Source organism: Melozone crissalis, unplaced genomic scaffold (genome assembly GCF_028551555.1).
Source record: "Melozone crissalis strain CALT ecotype California unplaced genomic scaffold, PUWL_Pcris_2 ptg000016l_1, whole genome shotgun sequence".
In the NCBI taxonomy this organism is placed as follows: Eukaryota; Metazoa; Chordata; class Aves; order Passeriformes; family Passerellidae; genus Melozone; species Melozone crissalis.
Window position 1 is genome coordinate 25127307 of NW_026535794.1, and position 27349 is coordinate 25154655.

Sequence of the window (27349 nt, forward strand, 5' to 3'; positions counted from 1 at the left end):
GGGGACGGCGGCGGCAGCAGCAGCGGCGGGGTCCGCGTTGGCCGCCGGCGGGGACCCAGTGCTGCCCCGCCGCGCCCGCCCGCCCCATCGCACGCTGTTGTCATGGAGGAGCCAAGATGGCGGCGCTGGCCTACACCGGGGGCAAGCGGGAGATCAACTACTACTTCAGCGTGAGGAGCGCCAAGGCGCTGGCGCTGGGCGCCGTCCTGCTCCTCACCGCCTGCCACGCCGCCTCCCGCCGCTACCGAGGTGAGGGGGCGGCCGCGGGCGCTCCGCGGGGGGCCGCGGCTACCGGGCAGGGGAGGCGGAGCCCCGGCGGAGCTCGGGAACCGCGGCCGTGCAGGGAGGGCGGAGGGTCCCTCCGCCCGGGGCAGCCGCGGCAGGCCGGGGCGGTCGGGCAGCGTGGCGCGGCGGGTCGCTGGCTGCCGAGGGACGCGACCCTGGGGGATAGCGGGGACCCGGCCCGCGGGGCCCTGCGGGCCCGGCCTGGGGGTCGCCGCAGGCCCCGGCGGTCGGGCGAGGCCCCGCGGAGTGAGGCGCCGAGCGGGGCCGGTGGGGCTGTGGCTATGCGGTGTTTGCACTGAGAGCTCGCCGCCGCTCCGGGGCCCGGCCTGCGGCAGGTGAAGCTGCAGGGGTAGACGGTGACTTCTTCTCTGTCACTTGTTTCCTTACGGCATGATTAATAGCCAATTACCTGGCAATTAGTGGTTAAAGTCTTAGTTGGTACGAGATCTGGTATATATTGTTTCACTCTTTGAACCATCAAACGTAACGAAAGCGGCCGCTGTGGTGGATGGAGCGCAGTACAGAGCTGTTGGCTTCACGTGTTGCCGGTGGCCGCGGCCAAGCTCCGGGCACGGAGCGAGCCGGTGTCACTGCGGCCGTGACCGCCGCGCACGGCGCGCCTCGGCCCGCTCCTCCTCGCTAGGGCTGGTTCGGCCCCGGAGCAGAGAAACTTGGCCTGATCCGTAAATGCAAATGCAGCCGCTGAAGGATATATTTACTTGTTTCTGTGTCACGCTGAAAAATGCGGTATGTTTTTGTGGGTAAATGAAAAAGTTGATGTGTAGGGAGATGACCGCGGCTCTGTTTGTTGTAGCACAGCTGGTGTCGTGTTCTAACACTTGGCTGCCAGCATTCATGGGAGACAAGGCTGAGCAAGGCAGTTCATTGTGGAAATGGAAAAAGGGGTAGGGATCTCTGTGTTTACAATTCCCTAGATTCACCCTCTAGCTGGCATGCCGGTAAGCCTGATAAACTGACTAGTATTAAATTGGAAGCATTTACTGAATTCTAGAGTAGATCGAGCATGAGGTAATTGAACTTGCCTGTTGTGCAGTGTTCCTTAAGGCACAAAAGAGTCACAAAACTACACAAAAGGAGGGTGGCAAAATTTTTAAGAGGGATTGCAAGACTAAGCAAATGGCAGCTGACATATCAAGCAGGTTACAAGGAAAATAAAATATGCATAATTTCAGTATATTCTGTGAGAGTTAACGAAGGGGATGAGTCTTAGATTGCAAAATGGTGATAATCTTCTGGCCCTTATGTAAATTGATATAGTCAGTAAGAACTGATACAAACCTTTGAAGTTTTTTACCTGAGACTTTCAGTTTCTTGAAGCAGTTAAAGGGTAAGGGAAAGGTTTTCCCGTAGGTGTTTAAAAGTTGGGACGACATGGAGTCATAGTGAAAAGAGACTTACCAATTTGGGCTTCTATGAACATAAAATGTTCAAAAGATAAGTTTAGAAAAGGAAGGTGGAAAAATTACAGCAGATGAATTTTTGGGATAGATAAAATCAGAGGTGCTTTAATCGAAGAGATCATTCTGCAAAACTTCAGTGATAACAAACAGTTGAAATTCAACTAATGCCACTTTTGACAAGTAATGAAAAAAGCAGAGGTTTTCACTGATAGTGCACAGCTAAAGCTCACTGGCACCTCACTCATTCCCAACTAGTCACCCACTCTAAGTAGTGGTATGGTAGAACTTGAAAAGTGTGTACAAAAGAGCAACATAAACGGCAAAAGAATGAAACAGCTTCTCTATGACAAATAATAAACTAAAATTCTGTAGCCTGAACAGAAACCAAGTAACTTCTTAATGTTCTCAAATGTCAGGAATTACTGGGGGAACGTAAATTGATTTTTATTGTGCCATAACGCAAAAATATCAGCTGACAAATGAAGTTGGGTAATACATTTTAAATGACCGCAAGAAAGCACTTTCTTTTACACATAAGACATTTTACACCAATATTTTTATATCAAAATATCCCAAAAAGGGTCATTATGATTTCCAGAGGGTGTTGGAGGTAGGGCTGCAAACAGGTTCAAAGTAGCCAGGCCGTGTCATGTAAGTGATTGCTCTGTTTGTTGTGGTTTTATACTTCCCCTTTTGTCTGATTGTCATTACATGGAAAGGTTTTAGCTAATTTTGACCACAGCCATGCAAGTACATATTATAGACAGGAGCAGCCCAGTGTACTTCCAGTCAAACTTGGCTGTATAAAATTTACTTGTATGGAAAAATGCTGAACTGCAGTTGTGGAAGGTCAGATTTATGTTTAGGAAGACTGTTGTATTTAGGGGTCACCTACATTTTTTACAAAAGAATTCGAATAAAGTACAGGCTGTCTTTAATTTGGGGAGAGTTAAGTGGGTTCAATGTTTACATACTATCCAGTGACGTTAATGCTTTGTGGTTTTCAGTTGCTATATGTCAAAGGTACAGTCCTAAACCATTTTGGAAATAGGAATTTATTTAAAATTTCGCATTCTTGAAATCAACAGTAGTACACTCTGTTTAAAACTACATTTTTTACTTTGAATAATACAGAACAATTGAATTTCCAGCTCTTTAAGAGTATGTATTTTAGAGAAAGCTTTGTGAAACAGTGTGCTCTGGTGCTGAATGAAGACTTTGAGATTTCACAATTTCAATTGAATGGCCATGATTTTGAGGAATGATAAATTAGAATAATGAACATTAAAAAAAATCAGAAAAATTATGCACTTTGTATAACTATCATGTTGTGTATCTAAGTGAGCATAAAACTTAATTTGTTGGAAGGATAATTTACACAAAGAAAGAGTTTAAAAAAAATGGTCTGTGTTTTGTGTATACATTGGCACTTGAAATTCTTTTTCTTTTGGGTTTTTTTTTGGTTGGGTTTTTTGTTGTTGGTTTGTCGTTTTTTTTTGGGTTTTTTTTAAGATCTCACTGATGGTTAAGAAGTTGTGGTGTATTAAAATGAGCATAGTTCTTTGGCTGCTATTTCACTTGCTAAATCCAGAGTTGATCTTTTCTGGAGGCACTGTCTGGTTTGTAACCTCCTCTTTCTTTCTTTCTTGGCTGCTCTTCCAGTTTTGTTTTATTCCCCTGCCTCATCTTCTCCCCTTATTTTCTACAATTATGTTTAAAGGAAGATCTCAAACTTCAGAAACAGTCTGAATGAGTTTCAGGAGCTTTCTAGTATTGCTCAGGGCAACAGTAAGATAATCAGTACCTGGAGTTGGGAAAGAAGCCTAACGCCTTGACATGCAATATTGTCTCTCTGTTTGAAATGTACACAGTATTTGGGATGTTACTTCAGTGAAGGTGCTGTAGGATGTTTATGGGCAATTATTGTGGTGGGAGTGCCATGGAGTACAGGGGTACTGAGCTTGGGCCATGACCTCCATGTAAGGACATCCTCCAGTCTTGAAAACTTGACTGAGAAAGGAGTGATAGTGGTCTACAAATCATGGCAGATAGAAGTCCAGACTGCCTTGCCCCGTTGGAGAACCAGGGAGTGCCCCAAGTAAATCTAGTAGAAACCCTATTTCAGAGATAGGCAGATGATTCTTCAAGCATCAGCTCTGGATAAAGAAAACTCTAGAAGGATTCTGTGGGTGCTAAGAACTTGAAGACTGCGTGTCCATTTCACTAAATCCTTGGAAGGAACATAGTTGGGAGAATGTTAGGCAAGAATATAATGTTTATTTGCCCTCTTCTTATTAATCTCTGGGCATCTGCTTTTTGCCCCTGTTGAAGATGGAACACTAGGCTAGACTGACCACTGGTCTGACCATGAATAACTGTCCTGATTTTCTTACACATCTTTCTCAGCAAGTTAATGGATGTCAGAGTGAGTCTGATTAGTGGTGGATATTCTTTTACAAAGTTCACTCTTACATCACTTTCATACATCTCCTAGCTGTCATCATCTGTGAAGTAGAGCCTTCCTATCAGTAATAACTCTAAACCACCTCATTATCAAACTCATGTTGCTTTTGATTAGATAGTTTTTTTATTATTTCTGACAGTTTCATTTTTTATGCAACTTACTTGTAATTATAGTTTTCCCTAATACTCAAAATTGCAAACTCATGCAATTGTGTTGCTTGAAAACCAAAGTATGAGTTGAGCTTAATGAAGTGAAGGTTTCAGAGAAAGTGTTAGGTATGGGCAGTGGTACATTGGTCCTGCCCAAGCTAGAACAAGTCCCTACCACTTTATTCACAGCCATTTCCCTGTTTGTCAGTGCTGGGAAATGCCAAGAATGATAAAAATGTTGGAGAGCAACTTCTCTGGCAGTGAATGGGTTCACTTGTGTTCAGTTATAAAACAGCACAATCTGACATGGAGTTGGGAAGATAACAGTCACTGATTTCATAACTGAGATATTTGAAATTTAACATGACCTGAAACATCAGCACTTGTAAAATGATTAATCTTAATTAGCATAAAGCTTATTGACTGGAAGAGATAAGTGCAGTTAGAATCATCAGCAAATTGATGTGTAAATGTTTGGGTTTTTTTTTTTTTTTTGTGTACTAATCCATATCACCTGTTCTAAGGTGATCATATGTCTTGCAAACTTTGTGTTGAGTTTTATGTTCTATACAAGATGCTGTGCATGGTGATTCTATGTAGAAGGTTACTTTATTCAACAGTTGCATTCTTTAATTTCTTATTAGTGTATTTGGGGTAGTAGATAGCAAAGTGGATTGGTGTCTCTTAAAGGAATGCCGTTCTAAGTCACAGCATCTTTCTGACAGCAGAAGTGGGATCACTAACATTTTGTGGCTGGGGTGGGATTTACAGTACAAGTATTGTATAATGAGTGAGAAGGCAACTTGCAGAAGCTTGTGCAAGATGTATTTACAATCAGTTAAATTTGTTTACTGCTGTTGATTATTTCAATTTCTGTTTTTCAGAAGTTGTCAAATTATTTTTTGTAATGGCAACAGGGCTATGTTTTATATTTCATGTGTCTGAATTCTAATCTTAATATAACATTTCAAAGGTGGTGATACATGTGAGTATCTTCTGTCCAGTGGGAGATTTCTTGGAGAAAAAGTATGGCAACCTCACAGTTGTATGATGCACAAGTATAAAAATAGGTAAGGAAACTCATGTCTTCTGTTCATCTGTAAATAAGCATCATTGTTTTTTGACTGCAGCTGCAGTAATTGCTGTAATTGTAGTAATTGTGTAATCTATTGTTCACTTTACATCTGATTCTCTAGGCTCTCAAAAATGTACATTTATGAGAAAGAAGTCTTTTCCACGTACTTTATCCGTGTACATTGTTTACCATAGTTGTATTTCTTTATAAAAATACAAATAAATGTTGGTGATGGAGGTACTGGCACAAGTTATGGAAAGCCACATGAGGCTGCATATGTCACTCTCAGATTGCTGACCTTACATGTCAAATTGAAAATAAAACTATCCCAAATAAAATTACCTATGACTTTTTTCACTTCCTTGTAAGAGAACTTTTTTTTTTTTAGAGTTATGCTGTATGTTACCTGTTGGAAACAACTGTATTTGTAGCACACATCATAGGAAAAACTGCCTAGTTTTTTTCCTAATCACATTAGCAGAGGAGTTCATTTTCAATTCTATGCAAATTGCAATAAATTGTTTATTAATTCAGCATGTTAAAAAAATTTATCATGCCTTAGAGCTGGATATAATGTTTAGAATTATCTATATAACTCTGTAGATTTTGAGAATACTTCTTTCTAAGGTATGTATTTTCTGTAATGTTGCTGTTTTGTTTTACAGTGAAGCAAAAAATTGCCTCATAGACAAACATGTTGTATTTATAGGAGATTCTAGAATTCGACAGCTGTTCTATTCATTCATAAAACTGATAAATCCTCAAGTCAAAGAAGAGGGAATTAAGGTGAGATAGCTTGTTTTGGTTTTTGGTTTTTTGTTTCTTTCTTCCCAATTTACCTCATAACTCGTCTGAACTTCAACAAATCAAATTATACTGTTTGCTGGCCTTGCCATATGAAAGGAGAAGCACAGAAAGATCTTTTGAAGAAGAACAAGATTAGACCAGAATAATTGTTTGGGTACACATGAGATAATTGTGAATCTGAGAAGAGAACTGGAAGCTCAAGAGAAAGCTTGCAGCAGCCTGGGAATAAATTAATGAAGCTGACTTGTCCCATAGCAATTTATGCTTCGTATTTGGTTTCTTGATGGGAAAATGATTGCTCCTTTGTGTGTTTTTAAATAGTAGTAATTCATGCCTTCTAATTTGTCATTTAAAATGTCAGTTAAATTGCTGATCTAATCTGTTCATAAAAATCCTTGGGGCAATGACAGATTTCCAGGTCTAACTTGAAGCTGAAACTGAAAATATCTTCAGGTCTTACCTTCTTTTTGATCACTGATGAAGTGCTGTCTGAATTTTGTAATGTTAAGTATGTAAACTGCAGCCAGGTGGAAGGAGGAAGAAAGGATTTAGGTGTATCATTTGTTGAACAAAATGCTGATTTATTTTGCTCTGTGATACTTTTTGGGCACATGTCTTCATAGATGTATGTACATATGCGATGGAAAAGATGCCTTTCAACAGTACGTCAAATTTGTCAATTATTTAGTAATTCTGTCACTTAGAAGTGCAAGGTGGCAGCTTGTCCAGCATGCAGTCACTTCCACCTGTCAAAAGAAGATGTTTGGTCCAAGAACTCTGGTTTTCTTAGTCAGTTGGTTAGGTCACTCTTGCTGCCCAAAACTAATGGTGAGATGAGAGAGTGCTGTAATGGATCTTGAGAGTGTTTTTTGTCAAGTGTTATTGAAATCAAGATCTCAGTTTGAAGAAGTACACTTGTTCTTATGGATCAGTACCAAAATTAATACTGTATTTTATAATTTTAAAGGAGTATTGTGAATGCATATCTGACTCCTTCCTTTCTGGTTTACAGTTTTCACCCAGAAAATTTAATAATGCATTATAGATTTTACTTCTGCCTCAGACTATTTTCTTTTATTCTTTAATTAAAACTGTGTTGGTTGTTTTGTGTAAAGGAGATGGGCAGAGGAAAAGGAAGGCTGGAATAAGGCAGTGTAAGAAAAAAAAGAGGAAAAGTCATAAGTTTTTCTTATGTTGGGAGGCTAAATTTAGGAAAACATTTGATACCTTTGTAACAGATTGAGCAGAAAGCATTTCAGACTTTGTTGGCTAGATTGCTTCCAGGAAAAATAACTGTTTATTTTAGTAGCTTGTTTTATCAAGAAAGCAACATAAATATTTTGTGTGAATACACTGACAAGTTTATACAAGAAAAATCCTCTCCACTGAAGATATATATTGGGTGAGAGCAAGTTAGCATAGGTATGTAAATATTTTGTTTTCATTCTGAAAGTTTCTCTTACTTTGTTTTTGTTGTTTTGGGGTTTTTTGACAGCATGGAAATATCCCATTTGAAGATAAATCTGCTTCAATTAAAGTGGTAAGTTTTTATCTAGTGTTAAATTGCAAACCATAATCATGTTATTATTTCATATAATATAATTGAAAATGCCATCAGAGCTGAAAAGTTAAAAGAAGGTTAAGACCATCAACATTCTTTATAAATGTTTCACAGTGCCTCTTAACATACTCTGTTAAGAGAATTTGGCATGGAGTATTTGTATTGTGGCTTAGTTTTGGGCATAAGCTCTGTAACTGTGTATAATTTTTGTCAGATCTTCCAATTTGGCTTTTCCAAGCATACCTGTTGCCAAGAAGTTTACTCTTTTCATGCTGTAAAAATATATCTGGGTCTACCTGGATTGGTAATTGTAATTGCCATTGAGTTTTCTGTGCTATCCCAACAAGTATTGCTTCCACTGTTTTTGCATGGGGAAATAAGCACAATGTTGATTACAATGTGGATATTTAAAAAAAGTAAACAAGTACTTGAGGCTAGTTTTTCTGAAGGGCTGTGTTCTCCTCTGCCCTGGCACTGGAGATGCTGTCGTCAATAGCTTTCTTTGCTTCCCATGACAGCTGTCAGCAGTGCTGGCATTGTGCTAGTCATGTATTTATTTGTGCCCTGAAGAAAACTCATTCTCTATTCACCAAAACCAAAGAAGCAGTGTGTTTGCTGAGTTCTATGAATATGGTTTTCAGTACTTGTTTGTGTACGTGGTTAAGATTTAGGGTACAGAATAACATTCTAGGGTGGTAAGCCCGTGGCAATTAAGGCATGTGCTGACCTGCTCTGTTGGCCTTCACAGTATGTTCCTGTGTTTGTGCTGTAGCTAGCACTGGTGAGCTGTGGAGTGGGTTGTTTCAGGAGTCAATTCAGCCAAAAAGTTACTTTGCAGGATTCCTTTTCAGTCAGGTCTGATGTGGTTCATCATGTTGTCATCTGAATGCTGGAAAAGATGGGACAGAACACAAGGCAGGAGGAAGAGGCTGATGCAGCCTGATTTGCATTGGGCTAGCCTGCCAGGGCCACATCTTCAAAACCCCTTAACCACAAAGATTTCAGATGGCAGGTCTGGGCTTTTGGGAGATGTCTCATAGTTAATATATTCCCAGTCTGCTGCTTCCTTGTTTTGATGCAGTGTTGCCCTTCGACATTATTGGCATGATAGCTGAATTTCCATATTCAGACTGGCTGTGACCTAACAATCCAAATGTGGAAAATACTTGACCATCAAAAGAGAAAATTACTGGGAACAAGTGGAGAGTTTAATTTTGCCCTTTCTAGTCATCACAGTAACTCTTCTGTCCTTCAGCCACTGTAGAGGACTGCATGGTTGTTCCCAGGTTCCACAGCCAAATAATGAATTGACAGTACTCAAGTGAGCTACCAAAATGTAACAATCCAGAGGAGTGGTGATAGAGCTTTCCTCTCTGCTGACAGTGTTTCAGCATTCTGTTACAAAGTTTCCTCACAATAGTTTCTGCAGATGTTGTCTCTGCTATTTCCCTTCAATGCGTATTTTTAGACTATTCAATAGTGCTGTCCTGAGGAGTAACTGAATGCTAGGAAGTCTCCCAGGCTTTCCCTGGGACACATAAAAGCACTAGTCTGCACTGTCCTTCTGTATGAAAGCTGAGCACTGCTCCTGGCATCTAAAAGAATTGTTAGGTTTTGATTTTGTTTGAAAATGATGATTTGATGCTCACTTATTTTAAGCTTTGAAACAAAGAAAATCTGCTGGTAAGGATGTGGATTTATCCCTGATTGCAGTAGAAACCCAGGGACATTTCATTTGGCAGACATAAAAAAAAACCTTCTTGGTGAAATTCTGACTCCTGAACTACAAATAAAAATTTGTTTTTTAAGAGGGAAAAGTTTTGTGGATTTGTTAGCTTCTTCTCTTTTTTTTTTCTTTGCTTTCTGTTCTCCATGCTGAAGTAAGATATCGGGATTTTCATGCTAATTATAAGGAAATCACACTTGGAGCCAAATGTTTTCCTTTAGAATTGAATTGTTGGCAATTAGTTTGGGTTTTTTGCATTTTTTGGTTTTAGTCTACTGATTGTCTTTTAAGCTTGCAGAGTAACTCTGCCTTTTTTTACAGGATTTTCTGTGGTATCCAGAAGTTAATGGCTCTATGAGGCAACGTATCAAATCTTGGGCTGAGGTTTGTTTTAAGAGATCTATAATTTGACTTCAGAGTGGTGAAAGGGGGATGTTTACTGGTGTCTATGTTTCTGGGTATCTCCTGGTCTTTCAAGGATTATATCACTTGGGCCTTAAAAACCCCTAAGCAAACTAGAAAAACCCTACTTCATAGGAGCAGGTTAATTAATCCTATTAAGAGTTAAAGGAATTTCAGTCTGGTTTGGTATTTTACTTCTGCTGTGGCTGCAATGGCTCCACTTTAATGTGACCAAATGTTTTGATACTTATGAGTCCATTTCAACTTGAGATATTCTATTATTTTGTATATATGTTAATTTGAGCGTTTCAGAGTGAAGGGCAAAGGTCATTTGCAAAGTCAAGAATTCTTTGATTTGATTTGTTTTCAATATCTCCCTCAATTAGCATGCTAATTATTTTATGTGTTTCAGTTATGATGGAAGCTGTCATGTTATTTTGTATGTAACTCTGACAAGTAATACATTTACAGATTGGCAGCTAATTTCTTCTTGTTTCTTCCTTTGTTGACCTTTCAATAGCCTGCAGTTATTTAGTAGTAGCTCACAGTAAATATTTTGCTATCCTGTTGATCGTTCTTGCACGACATTTTCCATCAGGATAGCTGAAGTTATCATTTGGTTTTCTTTTTCTGTGTTTCTATAAAAATTGAGCACTGCTGGTTTTCATTGTGGTGCTGGGATAAAACTGGTTCTGGGGTGGTTAGGACTGTTTGTTTCCTTGTGCTCTTTTGTTTGAGTACACTGGCCCTTGTCCTTGTCCTGCACAGAACTGTCACACGCCTCTGGGGTGACAATGGTCAATGCAGCAGCTCTGACAGATGTTTGACAATGCTGAGACTGAGATAAAAAGTTCAGTAGTGTGATCTACAATTTACTTGACCTTAGGAGATGTTTTAAAGAGAGCTTATGCTGCTCAGTTGATCAGGATTATAGGTGCTTATTGATACTTCATGCTTTTGTAGATTTTATTATGTGAATTCTATTCTGTATCTTACAAATATCAGGTGTATGTTCTCTGCAATGTATCTGCAATGTACTCTTTTGTAACCATTAGCTGATGGGCAAGTGAGTCATAGTTAATGTAGATATGAGTCTTAAAATAATTTAAGAATATTTTAAAACTAATTCCTTTTTTTATTTGTTTCTTAGGGTTCTGTGGCAAAACCCCATATAATTGTAGTAGGAGCTGCCACGGTAAGTTATACATATATTGGGGATTTTAGTGAAGAAGAAGTTCTTGTAGGATAACTTTTAATGTTCTTGAGTTGGTTACATGAACAAGTTGTTAAACACAGTTTGGAGTAAAAATCTATTCTCAGTGAATTTATTGTTACTAAAAGTAGTTTTAAAATACCAGGTATGCTTTATTATACCTTTGTGATGTACAGTACTTGGTTTTTGTCAGCAGTACTGGTTAATAGGCATTAATTTGCTTTAACCTAGCTAATAAAGTGGATTTAGTTAAAAGCAGATTATTAATTTTAAAAGTTAAACTATTTGCATACTAATTGAAGTGTATTTTTAATACACCTTTTTCAGTCACAAAATTCTACTTTTGAGTATGGCCCAATCTGGGATGGTCTCTTTCACCACGTATATTTCTTTTATATATATATATAGAGGTAAAAATCACAATTTTACATGGATAATTCAACAATTAAAGAGGTTGGAGTTCTGGAATCTTGTTGCACTGGAAGATTCCACCACTGATATGCATTGCAGCATCACAGGAAACAGGGCTGACAAGGACCAGAAGAGGTGTCCTGACCCATCAGTTTGCCACCAGGCAGGATATTTCTACTTATCTTACACTTGGCAAGAGTGAACCAATTCTTTAAAACTTCCAGGGATGGAATTCAGCAGGCCCCTTAATTAGTCTGTTCTAGTAACAAAGTCTAATCAAACAAACACTCATCTCATTATTTCCGCATTTAATGTCCCTTGCTTCCAAATATTTGGGAATTGGAATTTGGAAAGAATTAGCTAATTTATTTTCATAGGAGCTGAAATGTAAAGGGGGAAAAATGTGTTGCATTTAAAACAAAATCCTTCAAAAGCAGTTTGTTTTAGAGACAGTTGAGGCACTCTACCAATCTGGAAACTTGTGGGCATGCCCATCTAAGGACAAACTCCCTCACTTTTAAGAGGTGGTCATGTGTGTGTGTAACCCTCCACACATTTCCTGAGGCATCAAAAATTCTCCTTTTTCTTTAGGTGAACCCCTAAGTTCCCTTCCTCAGTAGGATCCACATAAATATTTGAGCTTTAGGAATTGTAGTAAGCCTAGAATATGATTTCTTAGTCTGAGACTGTAGCATTTATTACTAGCATGAGTCATTGTATTCCATAGAGAAAATGCCATTATATATGGATGATGGTCTGGCATGCAGAAGGTCAGGTTGCAAAGCTGCAGGACACTTAGCTAAATAATTCCCTTTACTTGTATGTATATATTAGCTCTAGCTTGTTGCCTTTTGTGGACAGCAGGAGATAGAAACTAACAATATGCAGGGGAGGCTCTGCTCTTCTTAACACTACTATATTTATACAAAACATTTAATATGGTATCTAGAGTTGAACAAAGATAAACATACTCTGTTTTAAGGGGCTTCCAAAAAAAAAAAAGCTTCAAAAATCAGACATATCGGCAACCTCACCACAGCTGACAGTGGTGTGGTAACCTGCCACTAGATTAAACTGGTGTGTGCTCTTGGACTTTGTTGCATTTTGAAATTTACCTATATCTTTAACTTAGCTCTTGGGTTGGTCATGCTACTTCAGCCTGGACATGTCTGTCTTAAGATGGCAACTGCATAACAGTTTATAAATAGAAGTCCTATAAGCTGGAGGAGCTCCAGCTCATCCAAAAGTCAGTTGCTTTCTTATTTTGGGAAAAGGAGCTTCTCTGAGAATGTCATTACCATGCTCTGCTTCTTAATTCCTCACTTCCTGTTGCATGGAACATGCTGCTTTAACTGTCTGTTAGATATGTTGGTGTTTCAAAATGAAGTATTTAGCTGCTGGGAGAAACTGCTTCTTTTTTTCCAGTGGGAGTTCTCAGAGCAGCTGTATGTAGTTTGGCTTCACAAAGTATTAATTTAGATTGAATAATATTTTCAGGAAGTGCATTAATCAGTGTACTTGTCTTCTGATGAAATTTTTATGTGGCTATTTAGACATAAATAGGGTTTGCTACACTTAGGCTAATTGTTATGGTTTTGCTTTTTTTAGTTTTTACTAGGTCAGTAGAGATACAGTAACACTTTAAAAAAAAAGCTGCCTCCATTTTTCATAAGGTGTGGGAAATAATTTTCAAAAGTTAGGAGGAATTCATGAGTGGGTATAGCATTCTCCCAGGGATTTCCTATAGAAGATTAAACCAGAAATTAAAATGGCTCTTGTTTGGTTTTTGAGGTTTTTTTCCCCTTTGTGGATATCTGCAAAACAGATGGAAGTATTGGAACTTGATAACCCCATCAAGTTTTGTTTGCATGCATCTCTTGCTGTAGTCAGTCTAGAGGGGAATTGATTGAACTGGCCAAGATTTTTCAATAACAAGAGTGGCTTTGCTACTTCATTGTTGGATAAAGCCAGGAGACTTTGAATTAAAATTTAATTTATGAAAAGTCAAACATACACACAAGGTGAATGTTAAATACTCTGTATTTGGATGATGTGATTGAATGTAATTATCTGTCTGGATAGCTGCTTGGTCTAAAATAATTTTTTTAGCACATTTGAATAGAAAGCTGAAGAAATCTAGCTGTATTGAAGTAATGACAAATAGCTACAAATGGAGCAAGGAAATAAATTAATTAGAGGTCCTCAGACATACATGTTCTGAATTTATTTCTTTTTTTCTCCAGTGGTCTATCAAGATTCACAATGGCAGCAATGAAGCTCTTGCACAATATAAAATCAATATCACTTCAATTGCACCTCTTTTGGAAAAATTAGCAATAAGTAGTGATGTTTACTGGGTCTTACAAGGTAAAGTAATGAACAGTAGGTAACAATTTTTAACTTCACTGTCTGTTGAATTGTTATGTTGCAGGCTATGGAAAACATAATCCATACTCTTACTTGCAGATTGAAAAAGGTGTTAGTTGAACTTCAATCTCTCCTTTCTTGCAGTCATAACTAAGCTGATAACCTAAATAGCTGCTACTACTGATAGAGATTTCAAAGCTCTAGCAGGAAAAGCTTTTGCCTTATGAACTCTTAATTCTTTGTTAGCTTACTCTCAGACTCAACATGCCAGGTCTGTTCTCCGTGTGCTGTGCTCCACACATACCTCCTGGGAGTCAAGAGTACAGGTGCATGCAACAGCAGTATTCCTGTGGTTTTTGTTCAATTCAATTTTCAGGTTATATTAATAATAGAAGTTGAACAAGTGCATCCTCTGTGTGTGTGTCTACAATGACTAGACACATTCTTGAGAATATAGAGAATTTAAGTCCCTTGAATGAAATTTGTTTCTCTACACTGGGATGAGAAATCATGGCTCACAATGAGTTAGTGAGATTTTTATTATGGCACCAAGCTTACATTGTTTTGCTTTTCTTCAATAAAACTAAAATATTTCTCTGAAAGTGAGCAATGAGCTCATAGGTAGAATGTTCTCCTGGTTTCTCTGCCACAGGACACACCATTTTAGGTTGTCATCACCTTAGTTACAAACACAGGCAGGTTTTGAGCCCTGTTAGCAGTATACCCAGCTGTAAACTAACAATCACATCCAAGTTCCTATCAAAGATGGTTCTAGAGGTAAATCTGAATCAACAAATCAGTCTCCCATTCCTTTCAAAGCCATGGATATTGATACCAGAAGCAGTTAGCTGTCAGACTTGTCCCACCATGGTACTGCTGAGGACCTTGTCCATTTACATAATCTCTGAGCTCTTTAGTAGCCCAAGTGGGAGGAGAAGCAATCTGTACAGAGTTGTCAAGACATTGGTTATCCTAACACAGGCATGATGTATCTAAAGTAAATCAATCTGCATCTCACAGAGTGTGTCACAGCAGGAACTTTTCACAGGAGCTTAAAGACCTCTGGCTGACCTTTTGGTCTAGAACCCCATATCACTTTCTTTTAAGCTTTACATAATTTCTGAAGCCTGTAGGCAATTAAGTCAACCTTTTTCTCTGTAAAACTGAGATTCTGCCGTAAGTTAAACTGGAATCAAGAGGAGCAAGTGGAATATGTTTATGGCCTATGAGAAGTGAGGAGCTGGGGTTTTTTCCACAGAAGAAAAGAGGAAAGTTTGTGGTTTTTTTTTTTTTTTTTCACTTGTCTGTTCCACTGCCTGTCTTCTGCCCTTTTTCCTTTTGGAGTCTTTTCTTGGGTGATTTCATTGCTGAGAGAAAGCATAAGCAGCTCTGCACCTTTAGCATTATCTGCTTTTCCTGGATTCAGAGAAATTAAACAAGCATTCATGTGTGGCCAGAGCTTTCTAACCTACAACTACATATGCATTAATAGGGAATGGTGATAAGAACATTTAGTGATAAACAGCTCTGGTAACTGTAGCAGTCATTTATTCCTTGCTGTACATTTTTTTCTGTACAATTAAACAATTGTGACCTCTTAAATGAAAGCAGCCTGTGCAACTTGAGCTAAGAAAATCCATTGATAAGTCTAAGATTAATGTGTTCATTCTTTGTCCTTTGAAATTCAGATCCTGTTTACGAAGATATGCTGAGTGAAAGTCGGAAAATGATCACTAATGAGAAAATAGATGCTTATAATGAAGCAGCTGTTCGTATTCTGAACAGCAGCTCCCGAAATTCCAAAGCTAAAGTGAAAGTGTTCAGTGTATCAAAACTGATAGCACAAGAAACTATCATGAAGTCTGCAGATGGTCTGCATCTCCCTGAATCAAGCAGAGATACAGTAAGTGTTTTTAGCAGTGGTCAACATTGAAAGTATTAATAGTAAAACAAGATCTGAGGTGAATGTTCTGAAACTGCAAACGGTATGGCTATCAAGAGGACTACATTTGTCAGGGAATTTTGTTCAGAAAATTCCAGTGGGTGGGAGTGCAGTCAGTTTTATAGGCATTTTAAAAAACATAATAGCAAAAACATTAGTGCATAACTATTTTTAAATAGCTGTTAATCCACTAGATCTTTTAGATCCTGAGTGCAAACTTCATGCTTTCATGTGTATGAATGTGTTAAGGTGGTAATGACTTGTAAAGCAGTGCTAAGAAGTAAGTCTTAAATTTCCCCCTATGTGTCCAGAAAATTTGGTTTGGTAAGGAGCATGAAGAAGCCAACAAACACAGTATAGATCACTCTGGTTGCATGGAGTGTCTCTGACTTTCTTTCTTTCTTCTCTTTTACTAACCAATATGTATATGCATGCAGTGAGCCCCTCTGAGGTTTTCAGCCTGCCCTTTTTGTGAAAAACTCTCCCATTATGTCACTTTTGGTTCCATGTCTTTGCACGTTTAAGTTGCTTTAAAGTACTGGATGAACTAAATGTCATCTTACCACATGTTTCAGTCTCACTGTCATGTTTCAGAGACTTGCATTACTGTGCCTCTTTAGAACCCAAGTTTGTGAGCTGGTTTTCATTTACAGAAATAATGAGAGAACCCTCCTGTTCTAAGATTAGCCATTTTTGCTTACTTGTAGAAGTTCAAGTATTTTTTTTTTTTTGGAAGAAGTGTTTTGACTGGACTGTTATATACAACTGAGTATATGGTGGGACTGTAAGATTTTATTTTTGTAATGATAAGGGAGAAGTGCATGTCTGATGTCAGCTCATGATGCAGAAAAAAATTTCTTTCGATGGAAATGTTAACTGTCTTATTAGAAATTAATTACCAAAACTGCTTATTTTTTTACAGAATGCAATGATTCTTATGAATGTCTACTGCAATAAAATAATGAAGCCCATTGATGGCTCCTGCTGCCAGCCTCAGCCTCCTCTCACTCTGATACAGAAGATCGCTTTCTGTTTCTTTACTTTGTCCATTTTTGGATATTTAATTATCAGCTTAATTCATCGGAATAATTATCGGAAGAACAAATCATGCACTGATTTGGAAAGTGGAGAGGAGAAGAAACCTGCCATCAGCACACCTAACGTTTCTACTTTAGAGATGCTCTTACACTGCTTTTGCAAACTTGGTCTAATCATGACCTATTTTTATCTGTGTGACAGAGCAAATCTTTTCATGAAGGAAAATAAATTTTACACACATTCATCTTTCTTCATACCCATCGTCTATATCTTGGTTTTGGGGGTATTTTATACTGAAAATACCAAAGAGGTAACGATCACCTTGGCATCCTGCTTAAAATGTTGTTTCCCAATTTGTGTGTAAAATAACCCATTTCTAAGTATTCAAGGTTAATTTTTCAAAGTTATTATAACTCACCTGCAAAAAATGCCATCTTGAGCAGTATAATGTCTGCATAGAATTAGACAGAGGCTAAGGCTTTTTGAAGCCATATGGATATCACCACTTTAGTCATTCTCACTCTTCCAAACTGGAATTGATCAGAACTCAGCTAAAAGAGAATTTAAATAATGTTAAATCTGTGCCCATTAGACAAGACTTTTACAGTTGAGAGAGACCCATTTACCCATAAAGTGGTTTATTGTTTGAACTTTTTCTCCTCATTTTGTAGATGTTCCTTGTTCTTTTTGGAATAGCAACACTCTTGTTTTGTTTTGCATTAGACTAAAGTGTTAAATAGAGAACAGACTGATGAATGGAAGGGCTGGATGCAACTTGTTATTTTGGTTTATCATATCTCTGGAGCAAGCACTGTAAGTGATTTGAATTTCTTTTGCTTTTAGGGGGAATGCAATTTGAGTATTGTATTTCAAAAGAAAGATAGTGTAAATGGACATTAGAACTGAATAGAATGAGTCAGTAATGCTATTGTTTCTGTTGTTTTAAACATGGTATTAGCAGAGTTAGTTTTTCTCTCTAAGTGTATTTTTGACTGAGAAAAACATATGTTACTTGACCAGTTAAAAAAAAAAAGTGTCCTCTGTGTAGAATATTGCATTAATTTATTTTTAATTGCTAGCAACTTGAAACTGTTGAAGGTGAGCTTTCAAAGAGCCCTTCTTAAGTCTCTCATAACAAGTAATGGAATATGGCAAGTGTAGAGCAATAAATAGAAAAAATTGTCCTAACATGAGAAGTTAGGACACCAAAAGAGCTTAGTAAGAAACAGGGCAAGGTACCCCAGTGTTTCTTTTCATGGTTAAATCTGATTTAGTGCAATGCAGAAATAGCATAAAGGAGAGGGAGCAAAAGGAAAGCAAAAAATATTTACCTGGACATTTATAAAAAGTACTTTATTTTTCTCAACAGTTTTTGCCTGTGTACATGCACATTCGAGTTCTGGTTGCTGCATATCTGTTTCAAACAGGTTATGGGCACTTCTCGTATTTTTGGATAAAAGGGGACTTTGGTGTATACAGAGTCTGTCAGGTAAGAATATCTCCCTACTATTTTTATAAATAAATTTTTCAGATAGCAAAGTATCCATAATATATCCATACTCTCTAAATAATGTGATACCAGCTCATTTAACCGAGGTTTAAACAATAAAAATGGCTGTTGTGTCTATGTAATCTGAGCTGTTTAACTGGTAGTGTTCATCTAATACAAACTTAAATCATATAAATGATACTTAAAATGTAAAAAATGTAATTATGTACACTCTGAAATTACAAGACAAGTATCTTCTAATAAATAGCAATGGAGATTCCATTGCAGTAGCAATTTACAGTAAATAGCAATATGTAAATAAAGAGCCAGGTAGGCTTCCAAAGACAGTGTATTGGAGCCTACATTTATTAATAAAGAAAAATAATTTTCACACCATAACAACACTGGACAACATACCTGGTTTTGTGGCTTTCCTCCTAGGTTTTGCAGCATATGCTGCAGTACTTTAATTTTTTTCTAATGCATATCTCTTATTGCAATTAGGTTTTACATTGTCCTGTAAATCAGGTCATTGTGCTTAGTAAATGTACATTTACAGCCTGATGATGGCATTACCCTGGCTCTAAATGAGCTAGCCTAGGTAGCTTTTGGGGGGAAAAAAAGAGAGACATCAACAGCATCCAGCAACTAGAGCACTTGGTCCCCCGCCTGGGAAATAGGCAGATAGGGTTAACCTTATTTTCATCACAATCTCTACCCAAGCAGGTCAGGGTAGGACAGGTCCAGAACCACATAATCAATCTTACCTTGCCCTGCTGATGTTCCCTGTGCTACTTTATCCATGTTTCAATGTAAAATGCATAGATATTTTTGTACAGTGCTAAAGGAACATGTCCTCATCTTTCTCAGCTTTGCCTCCCAGTTTACATATCCTCTGTCTTCTCTCCTCTTACACCCCTCAGGTTTTATTTCGTCTCAATTTCTTGGTTGTGGTACTGTGCATAGTGATGGACCGACCTTACCAATTCTACTATTTTGTGCCATTAGTCACTGTCTGGTTTATGATCATTTATGCCACCTTAGCTGTATGGCCTCAGATTGTCCAGAAGAAAGCAAATGGTAAGATTTCTTTTTTTCTTTCTGCTATAAAACATGTATGTTATTATAATGATAATCATACAGAAATGGCTTTGTTAGTGGATCTCAGTCTCTTGGTTAGTCAAAATATGCTAAACAGCTGCTCACAGAAATACCATTTGTCATAGGTGAATTAGGTCAGTTGAAATATATAACAGCTGATGACTAAACTCTGTCTCTGGTTATAGTCAGATTAGAATACTTTTTAATAGGTTTTGATCATCAGGAATGTGTTTTACAAGAATTGCAATTTTACTGGATGGAAATGAAAGCCATAGGTTGCACTGTGTGTGCTTGCTGGGGCAGTGTCTGTCGAGCGCTGGGTGCAGTGTGAACAGGGAGTGTTTAGACTTTCTCCTTCTGTGTTGCCAAGGTGTCTGTCCATCCTGAGCACCAGTTCTGCCTTAGCTGGCCAAATAAGAACATAGGGGCTTGCTATCCTAATATCTTAGATTAAATGAGCTATCAGAAGTATGTCCTGTTGTACAACTATTTTAAATAAAAATGGAAGTGAAATCCCAGTTTATGTGTTGTAATTCCTTAAAAAGCTGCAAAGCATGTAATAAATGCATGTTATTTAATTTGTTTAAATTAGAACTAAAACCTTAAGAGCCTTAAATCATTCCCTATTGATGGAGGAATATCCCCATTTTATAGTCTGAAGATACGACCATTAAATATACCAAATATACACCAGGAATAGATGCTGCGAGAATACACTTGAGTAGTTTTACAAGATATCTCAAATATCTTCCTTCTTTTTTTTTTTTTCCCAGAAGCAGAGAAATTACTCTTGTGTACTTTGGAGCAATAGTGTACTGTGAAACTAGAAAATCTTTCAATGATAGCTTTCAGTTGTTTATGATCCTTTTTACAGCAGCCAGTTTATATGGTTGGAGGGGGAGATGATCTCTGTTGCAATGCTGAGGTTTGGGTAGAGCTTGTTTGGCAGCTTTGAGGAGTAGTTTCTCAGGCTTGTTTCAACAAGGTGCTTATCCTTAATGACCTGCAGTTGAACTTTGGAGTAAGACTGATATCTCAAAGTTTAATAATATTTACTCGTTTCACATGACAAAAGGAAGGCATTTTTATTAATATATTTATTTACACTCACCTGGAATAAGGACTGCCTGTGCAGAGTGTTTGGGAAAGCAGAGGTTTTAAAATAGTGTTTCTGTTTGAACACCTAAATTCTCTTTATGCATTTTGTCCCTGTCTTAGAAATGAGGCTTAGTTTAGGCTCAAAACTTTTTAGATTTTTAGTTGCTGTGAATGTTTATTTTAATGGCTTAAAGTAAAATTTAAATGTAGCTAGTGATAAAATATTGCTGGCAATATTTGAACATTTATTTATGAATGGATCTATTACAAAACATAGCTACACTAAATAATTGGCAGTTATTACTTAATGTGTCCTGGGGCTTGCTGTTGAAAAATTAATGACAGTATAATGATTAATTTATTTCTTCCTCAGGGAGCTGCCTGTGGCACTTTGGTTTACTGCTGAAACTGATTTGCTTACTGACATGTATATATTTTCTGTCATATTCTCAGGTTTGTAAATCCTGGCTATATTTATCCTTAATGACCTAAGAGTGTATTATTACCTGTCTTTACTTTTTGATGTGCTCATAACTTGTATATTTGCTCCAGTATCATAAATACAGAAGAAAAAAAAATGAACCTTTTGATTTCTTCTCATATTTGAATAGGTTTGGGTGCTGGAAAAACCCACAACTGTGTGTCTTACTCATTGGTTTGTTATATTGGACATATTTTCAATGTACTACTGTGAATGCAGTAAATACAAGGGCCTGTGCTTTGGATTTGGGGTGGGGTTTTTTCATGTGCTTAGAGTTACTGAGTTTTGCCAGCATGTGGGAATGCATATGGTGATACAGTGATAATGAAGTTCTGTGTTGGCTTTGATACCACATCAAAAGATTGGTTCTCAGGCTAAATTAGCAACTCCCTGCATGCTATAAGTACAGCTGACAGAAAGAAGTCAGGGTAGAGTTTGTCTCTCCAGGATCTTACAGGGGGGTTGTGTGGTTTTAATCCCTCACTGGTTTTCAGCCTGTTGAATTGTAGTTTTGGAGTACATATTCCTCATCACAACCTGTTAGTGAATCTCTCCCTGTGAGGAGCAGTACAAAATGGAAGGCATGCAAATACCTTAAGGGGAAGCAAAACTCAAGCTCTCTCTCATGTGAAGAAGTTTTTCCCTTTCCCTTTTCCCTTTCCCTTTTCCTTTTTTGGGTGAAAGAAAGGAACCCTGTTGTTTTTCTAGTGCCATGCAGCTAGTGAAATAAGGGTAGAATTATATTAAACATGTTATTGATTTAAATTCAGTAAATACAGTCGATGTCAGTGTTAATGCTTCTCCATGTTTATCTTTTACAGGGTGCATTTGAGAAGATATTTTCATTTTGGCCATTGTCCAAGTGTTTTGAACTGAATGGGACTGTCTATGAATGGTGGTTTAGGTGGAAGCTGGATCGCTACGTATGTAACATTTGCATAAATTTTTACTTGTCTTTTAAATGTATGTTTTAATTTGAAGAGGGAAGAGGGAGGGTTGTTTTCCTGCCCTCCAGAGAAAACAGGAGTTTGCCCCAGTGTTTAATAAAAGACAAAGCTGCAACCACTTTAGCACTGCAAATGTCTATCTGAGCCTTGCTTAAAAATGGAGGTTGATTTATTTGCTTCCAGATCTAAAAAAATTAAGTATCAAGTATCCTAGATCTGTCTTTTCTCAAAAATTTTACTGTGAAAATTTAACACCTGTAGTACTTCAGGCTATTGAAAGACAAGGAAAATTACTGTGGAAGCTTTTTTAATAACACTTTTTGGCTGTATCAATTAAGCTGTATCAATTAAGGATATATTTCTTTTAAGGTAAAATATGAAACATTAAAATCAGGGTCTTGGTGCCCAAACTGGACTACTCTTGTACCTATTTTTAAATTGTTTTCCATTGGGAAAGTCCTTTCCTTCCAGTTATTGACTCTGCAATGGGGGGTAATAGAGCAGGGAGACATTGATCTTTTTTCCTTTCCTTCTTGGCAAAGGTGAGTGGAGTTTCTAAGATGGAAGCCTTGAAGTGCTGAACTTACCCTGCACGGGATCAGTCCCATGTGTGTCCCCTGGGGCAGAGCCTTGTCACACCCAGGGACAGCAGCACACCCTGCCTGGCAGCCCGTGCTCCCTGCTGGCTCCTGTGAGCACTGTGGCTTGGATGGTGCTCCTGAGGAGCAGAGCTCCAAATAAGCACAGAGGACAAGCACTGTGTGGGCCTGAGAACGTGGCATAAGACCCTAAAACACTCAGTTGAAGAATTGTGTCTGTGAGAGAGGGAAGCACTTGTCCTGCTTCTCTTGAATGTTTTCACCTGCCAGTTTGGGAGAAAGCCAAAGTCTTGTGGTTTTTCCCCAGAGAAAGCCTTTTCAGTGGTGACATAGATTGCAGAGGGGATAGTAGGTACTTGAAAGCTTCTTGAAATTTGTCTTGTGTTTAATGCTCTCTGAAGCATTAGTAAAGGTTCTTTATTTGTAGGTTTTGAGTCGAGTTAAAAATTCAGTTTATGACTATCTCGTGTCATAAAACCAGAAAGTCTGGTTTCGTTTGCTTCAGTAAATCTGGGAAAGGAGCTTTTGAAATGTAGCATTAAAACTACATTATCTGGTAGCATTTCTAGTAAGGGTTTATACCTGAAGTACTTGTAAAAGCCATGAAATATAAATTGCATTCTGTTTGTCTTTTACAGGTGGTTTTTCATGGGATGCTGTTTGCTTTTATTTATCTGGCATTGCAGAAACATCAGATGATATCAGAAGGAAAAGGAGATCCTCTTTTCTCCAACAGAGTTTCAAATGTTTTATTATTTATTTCAATTGTGTCTTTTTTGGTAAGTATCTATTATAATCTAGTATAATCATGTTTGTAAATATATGAAAAATAAGTTTTCTGAAGTTGTTGTTTAGTCAGTATTATCTAACAAACCTTGAAAAATCAGATCTTTATCCTGAGATATTTTAGCTGGGTTTTTCTGTCAGCCTTACCTATCTACTCACTTAAAATATTTTCTGATCAGTCAGATGAAGATGAAAACATCATTACTATTTCAGGTTATTTCAAAGCTTTAAAGAAAATTGGATCATAAAAATAACGTGGTAGATAACACAGCTTTTATCTTCACACTTGATTGCTCATCAATTTTTGATGAAAAAAAGTTGTATTAAGAATTACTCATCAGATAAGTATTCATGAGTTGCAAAGAAGAATTAAAGAGAAACCCAAAGGTTAAGTCATGTAGTTTTTTTCTGTTAGTGTCCCTAATCTTAGTGAACCTACTAATGCTAAAACAATTCAAAATATCATACTCTTGTTTCGCTTTTATGTGTCCATATAATTGCTACACAGACTAATTTTTTAATATCTTCTAGACCTACTCTATTTGGGCTAGTAGCTGTAAAAACAAGACAGAGTGCAATGAGCTACATCCTTCTGTTTCTGTGGTGCAGGTAATTATTAGTCCTTTTTGAATACTGTGATAGAATCTAGTCTATTCTTGTTTGAGCTTTTTTAAAAATTGTTTTAAAATATATTTGTGCTTTTGCATGGCATGTCAGATATTGAACTTCATTCCCATGTCTGAAAGTGAAAAAGAGTTTAACAACATTAGTCAGTTTTTCATTGCCTTTAAGCCCTGGAATTGCACACTGTGATTGTGGTTTTGATTTATCTGGATGCCCTTAAGGTAGGTTTCGTATGCACCATTTAAGTCCAAACCCAACTTTTGACTATTTACATAGCAGTGGAAAAGAAGAAAGCTGTGGAAGAGAAGAAAGGTGTAGAAAAGCAGGAGTGTTTGGGAGGTATTAGTGTAGGAAGCAGCCTATGGGACCCTGTAGTCACTTCCAGACAGAGAAGATGTGGGCCACAGAGCCATGCATGTGGTTTTCTTCAATTTAGATGCTCCTCTTGCTGTGTGCCCTGCCCCACTAAGCCCCAGCTGTCTCATTCTGTGCCCTGTTTCTTCTCTCATTATTTTGTCCTGCTCTCTTGAGGGGCAGCAAGAGGGATAATATTAATTTTTAATATTATTTTGTCCATCTTGACACCCTCTCTTTAAAAATTGAGGGTTAACTCAAATTTGTGGCCACCTTTATTTTAGGCTGGCATGGTGTTACATGTTTTGTGACCATGCCTAGGAGGCACGTAGTAACACCTGTCAGCATCAAGGCCATGATTCTACTGGAGATGCAATTGTGACCTGCTATGCTGTAAGCATTTGTGTACAATATTTTTAGTTTCAACACCTACTTTGTTAAGTATAAACTGCATGGATTTTTGTTTGGTTTATATTTTTATTTGCTTTTAAAGAAATTTTAATGCATGATGCCCTTCACTTAGTGCAGTGAAAATGGATACACCTTTTATGTGTTGTTTAGCTTGTCATCCACAGTCACTTCCTTTGTTTTACCTTTTCTTTTTTTTTAAAAACCCAAAGATTTTAGCTTTCATCCTTATCAGGAACATTCCCGGATATGTCCGATCTGTGTACAGCTCCTTCTTCGCCTGGTTCGGCAAAATTTCTTTAGAGGTAAGTAGAATCACCAGAAGTACAGTGCATTAAATCTTAGAAATGCAAGGTGGTGTTAGGTGGTTATTGTCTATGGACTATAACATAAAGAAAAGATTTATTGGCCTACTAAATACCATGCTGTTATGTTTGACCTCTTTTAGCATTATAGCTTTTGTTGCACTTAAGAATCGTGGCTGAAATAGCAGTCTCACAGTGGCAAGCTTAATTCTTGTTGGAAGATAAAAATTTAGGGAGTTGAAGAATTTGCGTAAATTTTGCTTACTAGTGTAAGAACACTTACAAATGTGTTTGCCCTAGAAAGCTTTTTGTGACTTATAAAGAAATTTACCATTACAAATGAACCCCTTCTTAATGCAAGCGTTACCTTGTTCCATTGAGTGTGTATTTTGAAACGGTAGGAATTTTCTTGCTTCCCATTTTATTTGCCATTTAGTGATATTAAATGTGACATTTTTTACTAAAATATGTTTCTAGGAGAAACTCATTGCAGTACAGTGTATATGGGGTACCGGATTTTGTGGGTTTTTTAAAGGATCACATTTCACTCTTCCAATTCCTGTGGGTTTTAGGTGCTGATCAGCTCCATGGAGCTGTGCATTCATCAGCAGGTGAAGCATTCTCTGTTACTTGCAGGCATGACAGTTCAGAGCCTCACCAGAGAGACACTAACTGGGGGAGGCAGATTCCTCCCTGCTCTGATGGGATGTATCCAATGCTCCCCTGAGCTGAAACTGGTTTAGGGCCAAGCAAACCTCGTGTGATTTAACAAGCTCATGGTTTTGTTCTGTAGCAAAGTCATCTGGAAAACAGCTTTCAACTTAAGCAGCAGTGTGTCAGTTGATGCAATAGTAATAATTCTATGGGTTTTGGTAAGTAAAAATATTTACATGTATAAGTACTGTTAAACACTTTTTGTTTTTCTTTTAGCTCTTCATTTGCCAATACCATATTTGGCTGGCAGCAGACACAAAGGGGATCTTGGTGCTCATTCCTGGATATCCAATGTTTAACGTTCTTGTCAGCACTTTCATATTTGTGTGCGTGGCACATGAGATTTCTCAGATCACTAATGATCTAGCACAGATTGTGGTTCCTAAAGATAACTCAACTCTGCTGAAAAGGTTGCTATGCATAGCTGGATTTTTTTCTGGACTACACTTCTTCTCAGCAATGCAAGATCAGTCAAGGCATTAACTTGGAAACTTTCTTCGGGTTTACTTTGTGTCTGCCTGAACAAAACTTCTCAACTGGAGGTACAAGAAGACATTTAAATTAAACGCGTGGAAAATGTATATAGTGGAAATGTACATATTTTGTGTGGAAATAGCCTTCTCAAATAATCTGAGAAACAAGAGTGCACTGTACAGAATTGCATGTGAAAATGAGTCTTTTCTACTGGATGTTTGTTTCTGTTTACATATCTGTTGAAGCGAGGCGGAGGCAGTGCGGTGGTTGAGCAGCACCGTGGGCGAGCGCGGGGCCGGGGGCTGCGCTGGCGCTGCTGTTCCAGCGCCCGCCGCGCGGAGCAGGCGCTGCCGCCTCGGCCGGGAGCGCGCCCGGCACGGCCGGGAACCGCCGGAACCGCCGGAACCGCTGCCGGGACAGCCCGACCAGGGCAGCGCTGGAGCAAAGCGGTCATTTGCTGGTTAGAAATTAGTGTTTGGGGTGGAAATAGTAGTACATGTTATATGAAACCCTTGGGATGTGGAAGTAAAAAGTAATCATCAGTTCAGTGGTTGAAGATTATATACAAGTTTACATAATACTTTGTGAGGGTTTTTTTAGAAATTTAAGATGTGTTCAGCGAATACGGTGAATTCAGAGACAAAATTTTTTTATAAAGAGAATTTGGGTTTTCTTCCTAGAATTGTTTGCTTTTTCATAATTTTTTTCACTAATTAATTTAACTGTGTGTAGTTCTGTGTAGAATCCCAGTGAACAAACAAATGAAAATTCAGAGACTCAGTTCAAGATGGGAAATTTGTGGAAGACTCTCCAACCTTTTTAAGTCAGATGAAATCCCATCATATCCACTCCATCAGATCTTAGGGGAATGGTGATCTTTAACCCTCTCCCTGTGTTTGTAGGTGACTTTGAATTAGGTCTCGCTAGGGAACTAAGCACTAGAGTGCCATGTTCTATGCTGTAATATCATTTTCATTTAAGAGGATGCAAGTCAGTCTGTTGGTATCATGAGGATCAGGGATTGAGTGGTCAACTTTGTTGCATGAAGATGGTTGAGTCTCAGAATTACAAGTGAAATGAGATTGGAGCTGTCTGGAGAAAATTTTTT

The 27349-nt window shown here is 38.0% G+C and overlaps 1 protein-coding gene across 1 annotated transcript; it reads left to right on the forward strand.

Annotated features, from left to right (window-relative positions):
- The first annotated feature begins 27 nt into the window (after nucleotides 1-27).
- CASD1 (CAS1 domain containing 1) lies at nucleotides 28-26520 on the forward strand. Its single transcript, XM_054274190.1, has 18 exons — nucleotides 28-249; nucleotides 5293-5389; nucleotides 6060-6180; nucleotides 7697-7741; nucleotides 9810-9872; nucleotides 11041-11085; nucleotides 13758-13881; nucleotides 15570-15784; nucleotides 16746-17171; nucleotides 17585-17674; nucleotides 18231-18350; nucleotides 19274-19430; nucleotides 20923-21002; nucleotides 21852-21953; nucleotides 23215-23355; nucleotides 23894-23971; nucleotides 24961-25053; nucleotides 25984-26520. The coding sequence occupies exons 1-18, from the start codon at nucleotides 117-119 to the stop codon at nucleotides 26248-26250; spliced, it is 2397 nt and encodes a 798-aa protein (XP_054130165.1). The 5' UTR covers nucleotides 28-116; the 3' UTR covers nucleotides 26251-26520.
- Nucleotides 26521-27349: the final 829 nt, after the last annotated feature.

What these genes read in the sequence shown, in the direction of transcription:
- CASD1 (XM_054274190.1), top strand. Translation starts at nt 117, where the DNA reads ATGGCGGCGCTGGCCTACACCGGGGGCAAGCGGGAGATCAACTACTAC. An exon ending in CGCCTCCCGCCGCTACCGAG is followed by an intron (nt 250 to 5,292) that starts GTGAGGGGGCGG and finishes AACATTTCAAAG; the next exon opens with GTGGTGATACATGTGAGTAT. An exon ending in TCAAAGAAGAGGGAATTAAG is followed by an intron (nt 6,181 to 7,696) that starts GTGAGATAGCTT and finishes GTTTTTTGACAG; the next exon opens with CATGGAAATATCCCATTTGA.